Below are 12975 nucleotides of genomic sequence, written 5' to 3'. Positions count from 1 at the left end.
AATGGCCCGGCTGCACTGAAAAGGTTATAACATTACACTCATGTAGCAGAATGTATGATAGATATATTATTTCTTGTTTCATCATAGTTGCTGCAGGACAGGATTAGATGAAATGTTGCTTCTAATTATATGGATGTCCACGTTTGTGTAAGGTATTGTTGCCATTCAACAAAACTGGAGCTACAATAGTACCACTAGGTTGACAATGCCGCAATAGCCTTTAGAATCCTGATCAGTGTATCAGTGGGAAAGGTTGCCAATAACTCCTTTTATAACCTGATGTTAGGCCAATAAGTTAACAACCCTGCTAAAAGCCCCATCTCATCACCTTGTTCCTGACTATAATCACCCATATAATTGAATTTATCCACTGGAATTGAAATGTATATAATTTATATTAAAAAAAGTCAGTCCAGGATATACATTGCAAGAATAGTATTCATCTGTTTTCATTTAATTTTGTTCATTTATATTCTAAATATTAAATGTAAATGGGGTATCCAGTTCCCGCTTTGATCTGCTTTCGCCATCATAGACTCTAAATTGAGACATGACATAACAGCTCCCAAAAAGTGAAGCCAAATCACCGTGATCATCCCCTGGTGGCTGCCTCTCTATAGTTCATGAACCATGCCTCCTGCATGATAGCAGATGGGACTTCGACCAAAGTGAAAAGTCAATGTTTAATCATTTTTTTACAAAGATAATTTCTGTTATTTCAGTTAGTTCTCATCACACTGATGTATGTTCAAGTGTTGGTTTTAATAGTGATTTGATAGAGGTTGAAAGGTCATGATTGAAAGTTAAGACTGTGTGAAATTCCAGAAGCTTTCATTCGATCCTTTGCGTTCATAGCCCCTGCAGAGAAACTCTGGAGGATCTTAGGAGTTCAATGCATAACCACTGATAAAATGAGTAGAGTGACCTTTATGGCAGCTCTATTAACAGCTGCTCATTGGTTTTAGATGCTGTCACTAAGAGTCACACAACAGTGATATGAGATGAAGTCCATCAGGAGCTCATAGTTTATTTGTTCACACAGATTCTACAACTAAGGATAGGATTTCTGCTGCTGTCCCCCTGTCTCTAACCATCACGTTTACACCTTGCATTAGACTCTCGGGGCAGAATCGTTTCCACTTCAGAAACTGGACATTGCCCAACTTACATTATGTCCTTTGATTTTTCCGAAAGCCAGAGCAAATCATTGTTTAACTAGTAAATAATGGAATATAAACTAGTCAGTCTGACCCTGGACCCTGAATATTCACTTTTCTGTTTCTGTCTATCTTTCTTTCCTTTCTCGGTTTCACTGAACCTCTTTTCATTTGTATCTGTTGCTGCTTTCATGAATCACTTCTGTGATCAGCTGCTGCTGATATTTGTTTGGGTAGTTCCTCTGCCTATTTTTCTGGACTAAAGTCTCTGTCAATCCCTGTCTTTCTTTTTCCTTCCTTCTTAAAGCTCACAATCCGGACATTAGAGTCAAAGGTACAGTACTCTTCTCCTCTCCTTGTCATGAGCTTTTTTCTCTTCCTTCCTTCATCCTTTGCTATTCTCTTCATACTGTGGTATTTATATTTTCAGACAGTTTTCTTTCAAATTTTGGATATCTGGAGTACATGTTTTTTGCTCTCATCCCCATATCATTTGCCAGCTCTGAGGACTTGCACTTAAACATTAATGAATAAAATGTAGTCCTTAGCCAAATAAACAATGGCTTTATTTTTTATTTTTATTTAAGTAGCAGTCTTGGATTTTTAAAATAGAATATAAATTAAGAATATATGTAACTGTCTCTGTGTATATTGTTCAAGTAGCTTTACTTTTTTTAGTTTTAGAATCCTGTGTCTCTCTCAACAAAAATTACAAATTATATTGGTGAAAAAGTCTAAGCTGAGCATTAAGCAGTATTTTGTTTTATTGACATCCAGCATTAGCTTTCTGGATCTTTTATTGTTTTATCATGAATTGGTTTGACATTGATGACAACTAATATTTTAATCTTTACGTATGATACAAGTCCTCTTCACCGTCATACTATAATATATGTTGATCAAAAATGAAAATAAGCAAAAATAACCTCCTTGGTGGAGGTAACGGGTACTATTCCACTCCTCCAAAAACACATGAATGGTTGTTCAATTCATTCCTATGTTGATACCGTATGTCGAACTCTCAGTGGCTTGGGGCAGTGCAATGGTCAGGACATGTTTTTAACTCTCAGAAAACAAGTTCAGTACAAGCATAGACAAATATAATATTGAAAGTATGTTGTATGATTTAGAAATCCTGGCTTTGCTTTAAGCTTTGTTTCCCTGTGAGCTGTCCCCTCTGCTGTCCCTGTTGTCTCTTTATGCACAATTGTATAGCTATGTGTGTGAATGGGTTCAAGCAGTCTGACTCACACAAACAGCTTTTGTACTAAATATGTCATTCATAACTTATTTCAGACATGGCATTTTTGTGATTGCAATTTTTTTGCACAAGTTGCATTTTTAATTTAAATGAACTTAAGCTTCTGACTGCGCAGCATGGGAAATTCTGTGTAAAGACTTTATGTATAATTGCTCAGAGGCAATTCAATGACCAAAACCAACAAGTTTAACTATATTACGTCTATCAGAAATCTCCTGGAAGTAGCCTGTAAAATATTGATTTTTATGATAGAATGCAAACTTTAGCCAAGTTGAATTTAAATTGAAAAAAATTTGATGTTTATAGCACCAAATCCTAACATACATTATGTCAAGGCACGTACCATAGTAAGGTCAAGACCTCACAAAATGATAGAAAAGCCCACAGGTCCCTCAAGAAGCAAGCACTTTGGTGACTGTGGAGAGAATACATTCCTCTTAACTAGAAGAAAGCTCTAGCAGAACCAGACTCAATGTGGGCAGACAACTGTCATATTTAAGTTCTGTCAGACTAGTTGTTATTAACATATTAACAGTGCTATTTATTGATGTCTTATATGATAGCAGTGCCAGTTAATAAAAAATAATCATCATCATCATCATAATAGTCATAATATTGAGTCATGTCAGATGAGAGAGAGAGAGAGAGAGAGAGAGAGAGAGAGAGAGAGAGAGAGAGAGAGAGAGAGAATACTAAATAAAGACTCAGTCACCAAAAATGTTACATTATGTGAGGCATATCACATCATCATGTCGCAAATAATTAAAATGACATGTGCCTCAATACAATATAGATAGGGAAAAGACACACACTAAGACAGAGATTATGCTTATCCCCCAAATTAGGTCAAGCCACATCAAATTGCACACACTTCTAGATAAATATTCCTGCTTTTTCATCAAGACCGATGCATTTTTCTCTGGTAAATTGGTGAAAATATCAAAACAACACAAATCCTGCAATGTTAAAAAAAAGTGAAAAAAACATCCCCTGATCCAGATAAGCAACAACATATAATGGGTTCTTCCGGGACCCTTACCTCATCATCCCACCAAGTTCTGTGGTAATCCATCAAGTAGTTTTTGTATAATGCTACTTACTGACAAAAACACAAACAAACAAATCCAGATGAAAACATAACTTAATTACCATGTCACATTTCATACAACATTCAAACATCAAAATGGTGTGTGTGAGTGTGTGTGTGTGTGTGTGTGTGTGTGTGTGTGTGTGTGTGTGTGTGTGTGTGTGTGTGTGTGTGTGTGTGTGTGTGTGTGTGTGTGTGTGTGTGTGTGTGTGTGTGAAATTTCTGTTTGACTGATGCAATATCACAAGTTGTTTAAGAATCGTTCTCTGGATGATTTATAATAATTTTATTAGATTTTTTACATTTATTAGATTTTTTATCTGCCTTTTTGTCCTTCTTCCCTCTTGAGTGATTAAAATCTGAATGAAGACAGAAGACAGGTTCTACTGCCGTGTCTCTCTCATCTTTATTGCACCCCCAAGATCAAACTCTTCCTTCCTGTCCTCTTCCTTTGGCTGCCATTTCCATCTGTCCATCACAGAGAGTATATTTGGCGGTGCTGCTTTTGTTTCAATTTACTTTTTTTCCCTAATTTTCCTCCCTCTCTCCCTCGTGCCCTCTCCTATACTCAGGATACAAAGGTAATTCATGCCAAAAACTTAATAAAGGCCTTACTGTCCCAAAATACAACCACTTTACGCTCTGCTTTGTTATCTTGAATTTTCTTTGATTCAGTTTTTTTTCCTAAGTCATCCTATTTTTCCTGTTTTGTCCTCTTTTTGTCCTTTTTTTCTTTCAGTCTTTAGTACCACTCAATGTATCTGTTTGTCTTATCGCGTTATACTTCTGCTGTTACTTCTGCAGTCTCAATTTTTTATTTGTCCTGTTTGTTTTTCTCCGATCATTATTGTACCAGTCTCTGATTCTCACACACAAAATAAAAAAGAAAGAGATGATGATGCACGCACGTACATAAACACAAACACATACCCAAGGTGTGTGACTCCTGTTTTGTCTTGCATCCACAAGCCTGTTATGTATATATGTCTTAATTCAGCCAACTGCTCTCTGTCTTTCTGTCTTCCATCTAGCTATCTTCACATCCCTGTCTATTTATTTCTCTTTTCTCACCCTCTGTCCCTATATCTTTACCTCCATCCCTCATTGTCTCTCTCTTGCGGGGCTATGCTTGGTTCTCTCTGTACTCTCTGTTTACAAATCTGTCTATCTGGTTGCCAGCCTCAATGTCTATTCTGTGATGGAGGAATGTCAACACAAGCATAAAGTATAGCCTTCGGAGGCATGCAGTCCAAAACCCTTTCCTCCCTATACTTTGTGCGCTGTGTATCTGTCTACCTGTTGTGTTTTCACATGGATTTCTAATTTTTTTAGAGAAGCTGTTATCTTTCTCAGCTGGCTGGATGTAAAATGTCCTAAATATCTGATTAGACTTCCCTTGGACGGATAAACTTTGTTAAATGAATGTTGAAATTGTTTTTCCACACAACTTTGAAATTGTTTTGTTTATATGCCCTGATTTCCCTCCTCATATTATGTAACAATAACATATTATTTCTTTCCAAAAGCACACATCAGCAATTTAGGCTTTAGGAAATCTTAATGAATCATGTGAAACTACAACATCAGTGCATTTCACCGAAGGCTGTCTGTCTGCCAGTCTGTGTCCCTCACATGTGGGTTAATGGATTGATCATTTTTATATGTCTACCTATCTGTCTTTCAGTCAGTTCTTCTGTTGGAGAAAGGGTCATCACACAGGCCATATGCCTTTATACACATCAGGATTAAACAAATATGGGTTGTTGAAGTCTGGTATTTTTGAATGAAGCTGCTGACAGCTTTTGTGCTCATGTGCAATTTGTTTAAACCTGAAAACTGTTGCTCGTGCCATAAACAAGCATTGAGTTCATCCTGAAAAGTCTGAGGTGAAATTGCCTCTGAAACAGCATTTAGACATTACAGGACATTCAAATTCTCCCAAGTAAACCCCCGGATGTTTATAGAATTATAGAATGTTACTGAGCTGTTAGTGGAACGATGTAAGTTGTGCTGTTTAGTTGGAATCGACGCTTGTATGCATTTATGTCACTACCACCAGACAGGTGCAGGTGTTGGTTAGAAATGATGGTGATAATGATAACAAAACTGTCATACTGAAAAGTTCAGCTTGCTCATAGCGTGGTCTAATTTAAGTTTGACATTGACTACGTCTACAGACATAATTTGTTATCTAGGAACAGACACACTGAACTCCAAAATTATCTTACCGTTATTTCCCTTTGCTCTCCTCCTTTTCTCTCATCTTTGTATTTGTATGAAGTCAATTTGATTTGTGAGTAATTTCCCTCAAGTTGAAACATTTTGAATTGTATGCAAAAATATGTCTAATAACATAATTCTATTGACTTTGTATACAGTCACATAATCTCTGGTACTGCTTCATAAATATAAATGGAATTTTCTCCTTATATTATACTTAAAACTGCTGACTTCTATCAGACCATGAGTATTCACAGAGTGCCTTAAGCTGAGCATCTAAAAGCAGTTTGCCTTGCGTTTAACACTCTGTCTTACCTTTAAACATGTCTCAAATGCAACAGCTACACTTCAGTTGAATTTACATATGACCGTAAAGAACATATAATAGCTCAAACCTCTTACATGCATAATTACAATCTAAAGTATATTTTTGCACATGAAGTCTATTTTCCCCAATGTAGGCTGTGAACACTGTTGAAATATGTGTCATGAACAGGAGTATGTAAGACACTGTTAAGCTGCTATTCTGCTTTCACATAGCCATTGTAGACCATCCTTGGATATTGGGCAAGAGGCAGGATACAGCCTGGACAGGTCGCCAGCGTATCCCAGGGCCAATATTTAGAGACAAATACCCATTCAGACCTACAGTCTAGAGTCTCCAATTAACCTCATTCCAATCTGCATTGACTGCAGGAGGAAGCTGGAGAACCTGGAGAAAACCAATATAGTGGACACAGTCAGAACATGCAAGCAAGCAAAGTCCACCATGTTCCCCTCAATTTAGACCAAACATGACAAATTACAACTTGATCTTGAACTTATGTTTATGAATTATTTATTGGTTTATTTCTAGACAATACTGCATGTATGACGTGTTTTTATTATGACCCATGTGTGAACTGAAAAATCTCTTCAGCCTCAGATGGATTTTGTTCAGCAGTGGACATTTATTTTGCCATCATGGTCTCATTGCTGTTTCAGAGGTGTTTTCATGCTGAGAGGGAAACACTGAATATGATGATCTTTTGGCAGGAAGATGATATTTTGTAAACAAAAATATTGATTTCAGAGCTCCAGTACTTCATCCACCTTCAAAAAATTTCAATTGTTTGAAACCTATTTCACCTCTTGGCCACCTGTGACCCCATTCCCCTCACTCACATTGGTCCTTTTTCAAATGGATGTCTGTTCCCTGTGTGCAGAGGGTTGCCCAGGACTCTGCAACAACAACGGACGATGCACTCTGGAGGCCAGTGGCTGGCACTGCATCTGCCAATCAGGATGGAGGGGAGACGGGTGTCATGTAGCCATGGAAACACTCTGTACTGATGGCAAGGACAATGAAGGAGGTATTTATATACATATATGTACATACACTGTAAGTGTGCAGATAGATCCATCCATGTGTGAGTCATTATGTCTTAAAATGGTTTTACCTTGTTTTGGTCTGGAGTAATTTAAAGCTGCAGATATGCATAAATCTGAAGAAATAAAACTACCCTAACAACATCCAATCAGCTGATCCCCCATCCTCACTTGACACCAAGTAATACAAAACAAAATAAAAAATACAGTTAAATATATTTTGCCAGAGAAGAAGTCGACTTACACTGTTGATAAGTGAGTCAAATATGTTGTATCAGTTAGCAGGACAGCTGTGATCACGTTGTGATTCCTACATATATGGAATAAACGGTGTTCTCTCTTACTGTGAACTGTTGATTACAGTTTCACAGACTTATATCTAGAGCAAAGTGTGATTTCATTCTATGATGGATAGATTGATGCATACATTACAATGTATGTGGATAGATGGATGTTCTTGGAGTCTTCCTCCTTAGAAATCCACCCTCCTTCTTCAAGCTGCCACTGCTATGCTGTTGGTTCCCTCTCCAGATTTGTCAAGGTCCTTACCTTACATTAAAGATCCTCCAGAGCTGATGTAACAGCTGGTGCGGTGCTTGTACACTTTGTAGGATGTTCCGCTTGCTCCTGATCCTGAGCTAGGCCTCGCTTTCTTTACTACATCCTGAACTTCTTTCAGGAGTGGCTCTCTCAAGTCAAATACCTCAACAGGATCTGGTGGTCGTACACCCTCACAGTTCCCTAGGTCTAGGTCTCTGGGGTCACTGAAGGATTTGTAAAGGTGTATGTCGACTTCCTCCTTTAAACACGCTAGACGCGCACAATGGTTAGTTGATGAAGTAATCCTAACTGCTTTTAGGTGAAATACTTTGTGTTGCATTTCATGATGTGTGTAAATAAAGTAAACTTCCCTCTCAGGTTTGTGAATATAATAACTTGCGTGTTTCAGATGGCTTGGTTGATTGTATGGATCCAGACTGCTGTTTGCAGTCCTCCTGTCAAAACCAGCTATACTGCAAAGGGTCACCTGACCCAGGAGAGGTGCTCGGTCAGTCTTCGACATCATTGGCTCCTCAGCAGGTAAAAAGCTCCAATTAGAAATGTTATCAAAAAAATCACAAGTGTTATTTCCAGGTAAAAACTGATATCATTTTTTCGTGTAGAAAAAGATGCCAAGTAAGGGTGACAGGAAGCATCATCACTCTATCTTCTTATCTCCTTTTATCTTTCTTAGGCTGCGAGGTCTTTCTACCAGCGCATTCACTTTCTAGTTGGTCCTGAATCCACCCATGTAATCACCGGAGAGAGTCCATTCAATAGAAGGTAATTATGTACAAACTCACACAAACAAACACATTTCAGACCATGTAATTGTAGATTAATCTACAGGTCAATCAGTCAATCAACTTTTAGCTCATATCCGCAAATCACAATTAACAAAAAGTTTATGTTCAGCTACTGTATTTGCTGGGCAATTTCTCAATGCAATGGGAAGGCTTTGCATTCAAATAATAATAGTTAGGTTTTAATAGCTGTTCAAATTGTGATTTAATACAACTTTCATAACCAGGGGATTTAAAGGGAGAGTAACAAGTTATAACCATCAGGTATGATTTCCAAAGTTACCTAATTACCTGTGTGTGTGCTGTGAGGCTTCTTTTGGTTTTAATTATTTTACGATAAGAGACATGTTCCCCATACTCACTTGGAAATAAAAGTGACATGGCTTTTGGAATCAGGGCTCCTCAGCTCTGAATCAGTGTCATCTCAGTTCATTACAATAAAATAACAAATTATTTCTTAAATTACGTAAATATTGAATGATGAAGATTTATTAAAGCTAATATCTCTCTCTCTCTCTCTCTTTCTCTCTCTCTCTCTCTCTCTCTCTCTCTCTCTCTCTCTCTCTCTCTCCAGCTTGGTTTCTATTGTTCGAGGTCAGGTGTTGACAGCTGATGGAACACCTCTGATTGGAGTCAACGTGACGTTTGTTCACTATCCTGAACATGGATTCACTGTAACTCGCAAGGATGGCATGTGTGTATTTATTTATTATTTATATCTATACACAATATGTATAACCTTGGGTTTGTGCATCCCGTCATAAAATTGTTGCAACTTGGTTTGTTTTTCAAAATTGATGTTTTTCCCTCTCAGTTTACTAAATTACTGTAACTTGAGAATTTCTGGAACATAGAACTAACAAAAATATATAAGGTACCTGATGATTTGGAGGAGAGATTCAAGGCTGCGAGCACGTCTGTCCCCGACGGGCTTCTGATTGCACATCTGTTGCTGAAACAAACCAAGTTGTTTTCTGTTTACATACTGTATATACTATCTGATTTCTCCCCAGTAAAGTTATTCCACAGGTGCTGCTGTCCATTCTGCACCTCTTCAACATTACACAGTTCATTCACAGTTTCTATCACAACTGTACCACTCGCTCATCTCACTTCATCATCCTTAATCATTTCCAGTGTTAATGGTAGATAAAAAAAACTTTTTTATTAAAGTTTTTTGAGATATTGCTAAGGCTCATGTCCCACCCACTTGTTTCTCATATCCTTAAAGCACTCATGCACTGTTAGACTGCTTATACATTCATATGAAGCAGATCAGTGATCAGTACTTTGTAGTCTAGTTTGCGATGTGAGAGAGACAGGCAGGCAGACTCATGCTCTTCTTCACTGCACAAACTGTGGGACTATTTGTCTCTTTAGTATTTGAGTATTATGAAAATCACATTAAGTGCCATATGTATATGCCAGAAACCTTTAAATATAAATGTTTTTTTTATAATTTACAGCTTATGTAGATAGTCCATTGCCTGACTGTCATGTCTATTTAATAAGATTATACGATTTATAAGATTCAATTCTAGACATTGAGTAGTTTTTATCTGCACTTTTCCATCCTCTTCCTCCATCCACGCCAAGCAATGGCTTCAATCTCAAGTGCATCTGCCAAAGAGGTTGTAATGTGTAAGAGTGTAAGACGAAATAAATTGGATTCACATGGATGCAATCAATCACTGCAGAACACACATTCCATTCCACATACACACACACACACACACACACACACACACATACATTGTTATACATACACAGGATATAACATTGGCTTACCAGAACAACTTCTGAACCTAACCCTTACCCTGATCACCAATATCTAACCTTACCTTAAAATGCCATGATTAACTTTATGGGGACATTTTAATCCACATACTGTGATTGTGTAAACAGGTTTAGGTTCCCTCAACATGAGTGATAACTGGACCACCCAAATGCTCACATACACAACAGCATATGGATATGTAATCATATGCACTCATAGTACACATGCTAAAAGGAAATGGATGGTAAATTACAGAGGCAAACATATAATGGAACAATTTTAGTTAGTCAATTACAACTTCATAGTTTAATACTGAAGAGCCAAGTTACTATTGAGGGTAAATCCTGCTTTCATACATGCTTCAAACATTTCTGGGCTAACACAACTCAGTCAGAAAGTTTGAATGATTTTAATTTGTTTAGATTATAGTTGGATTTGTCTTAATTTGATAGCTGTGTGTTTAAACACTACACATTTATGTATTAATCTATGGAGCACATTTACATATTTCTTTGTTTGTTTGTTTCTTATCTATTGAAGGTTCGATCTCCTGGCCAATGGTGGGGCATCTCTGACACTGAGTTTTGAGCGTGCTCCATTCATCACTCAGTACAGAACGGTGTGGGTGCCATGGAATGTCTTCTATGTGATGGACACACTTGTCATGAAGAAGGTGGGTGGTGTCACTGCCATCTGTGTAGATATTTAATCACATTCACAGGGTCATGCACTGATGACTCGCAGCATACAGATCAAAATCTTCCTGGACTTGCTTGGGTTTTTGAAGACATTTCACCTCTCGTCCAAAAGGCTGCTTCAGTTCTGACGAGTGGGAGGTTTCAGGTGTTTAGCCTTTGTGAGGCTGTACATATGTTGAGAGTTGTTATGTCAAACAGGTAGGTTGTTAAAACCCCAACTAGTGGGTCGTTGGGGTCCCCTGAGTCAAGGCGTTAATGCCTCAACAGCCAAGTGTGAGTGGCCGTTATGGACACTATTCAGAATTACCTTTAACATACACATTAGACCAAAATCATTCGTAGACCCTGAAAACCACTCACACACACACACAAGTAAAATGCTCTCAGTGAGGTGAACTATGCTAACTAGCTACAGGCGTGTGAATCACGCTCTCCTTTCTTAACCACTTTTCAACTGTTGTTTGCAGTCCTGTTGGCCAGGCGTCAGGGAGGCTAACATTTCATATAGATTAAATCTGCCTTTCATCACTGTCACAACAACCCCCTCGATCCCACTCCCTCCCTGAACTTCCCCACAAATATAAGTAAATGAATTTGAGTAAAAAAATAAATGTTTGAAGTCCAGAATTCATTGAATACTTTCAACTGAGGGAAAAAAACAAAATGTTGAATTCCAGAACTAATTGAATACAGTCAATTGAGGCAAAAAGACAAAATGCCTTTTAGTACAGAAGTCATTGAATATTCAATGTATACTAAGCTCTGACACTTACTCCACTAACTGCATAATTTTTTTAAAGTGCTAAAAACTGGGCAGGGTTGAAGGGGGTGAAGGGGGATGTGAGAGTGATATATGAGGAAAAAAAAAAAAATTTCACCTCAATTTAAGATACCTTAAATTAAGTTGGAACTTCTGAGAATGGTGCCGTAAATATCATGAACTTGAATTATGAATAGTCAGAATTAAATTGTAGATATCAGAATCTGGAATTATCATTGTAATTAAATTGTAGAAGTCTGCAAAAAATGTAGAAACAGCATTGTACAAGGAGATGGATTCACTTTTCGAATAAACTGCTGGAAAAGGTCAAATGTAGCTTTTTCTTTTTGTTAATTAATCGATTATTAATTGGAAAAATAATCGGCACATTAAGTGATTATCTAAATAACCATTAGTTTCAATCCCTACACAATATTATAAGAGAAAACTGTTAATAATCATGGATGTTATATTTGATCCATTAATGAACATGTGAGAAGTGCAATGCTCCCATCTAATGATCCTCATGCAACGTTGTAAAATTACAACTAAGACATAAGAAACTCAAAATCCAATTTGATGCATGCATTCTACATGTTCTAGACGTTCTAACAAAAATAAATATATTAATAAAATATTTCAGGCATTTTGCATGTTTATATATCTAGTTCAGTATAACAAGGTGATGCGCTTTGAGGAAAGTTTGTAGGTTGTGTGAGTTCATGTTCTGATAGCCAGACCTATATACACTCTTACTATCCAATAATATTGCGCGGCTAAGCAATAGGACCTATTGACTATGTATATGTAGTTTTTTGGGGGGAAAAAACCCTGATTTGTTTTTAGGAGAGCTGAAATTGATGTAATTTGACAACAGGGAGCTTAACAGGGTTAAGAATTGGAGGACTTTTATCAATCACCCAAAACCATGCTGTCCCAATCAACCAAACAATGAAAATACTAAATTACACAAATAGAAACAGTTTATAAGATTTTTTTGCAGTTGCAGCAGTACATCCTATTAGGGCTGAGGCAATTAATTGAATTTCAATTACGATTACAATTATGGTTTCCAGTGATTATGAAAACAAAGTAATCGTCATAAAACAGTTATTTCCCATGTTTTGTTTCACAATGAGGCTCCTGTTTTGTCTTACCTGATGACACCCGGGCCACACTGCCTCTATGAGCGACAGTCATGGTCATCTGTTGTTCACACAAGCAATGTGTTTGTTGTGTGTCTGTTGTGAGTCTGCAGTGATGCTGCAATGAGAGGTTTCTGGCATAACGACTGGGTCAAAGGT

General features: G+C 37.4%; 1 protein-coding gene across 11 annotated transcripts in view; it reads left to right on the top strand.

Annotated features, from left to right (window-relative positions):
• Positions 1 to 12975, top strand: part of LOC117771240 (teneurin-3) — a 204489-nt gene that overhangs the window by 148050 nt on the left and 43464 nt on the right. For 6 of the 11 annotated variants that reach the window (XM_034601399.1, XM_034601488.1, XM_034601917.1 and 3 more), the window contains 7 exons: positions 1465 to 1491; positions 4078 to 4086; positions 6931 to 7077; positions 8043 to 8173; positions 8328 to 8416; positions 9011 to 9130; positions 10754 to 10886. In XM_034601399.1, the coding sequence (XP_034457290.1) occupies positions 1465 to 1491; positions 4078 to 4086; positions 6931 to 7077; positions 8043 to 8173; positions 8328 to 8416; positions 9011 to 9130; positions 10754 to 10886 (656 nt within the window). The remainder of the gene's footprint in view (positions 1 to 1464; positions 1492 to 4077; positions 4087 to 6930; positions 7078 to 8042; positions 8174 to 8327; positions 8417 to 9010; positions 9131 to 10753; positions 10887 to 12975) is intronic. The other 5 variants (XM_034602091.1, XM_034601825.1, XM_034601741.1 and 2 more) reach the window with 2 other exon arrangements.

Source organism: Hippoglossus hippoglossus, chromosome 1 (genome assembly GCF_009819705.1).
Source record: "Hippoglossus hippoglossus isolate fHipHip1 chromosome 1, fHipHip1.pri, whole genome shotgun sequence".
Lineage (NCBI taxonomy): Eukaryota > Metazoa > Chordata > Actinopteri > Pleuronectiformes > Pleuronectidae > Hippoglossus > Hippoglossus hippoglossus.
This window is presented reverse-complemented; position numbering and strand designations above follow the sequence as displayed.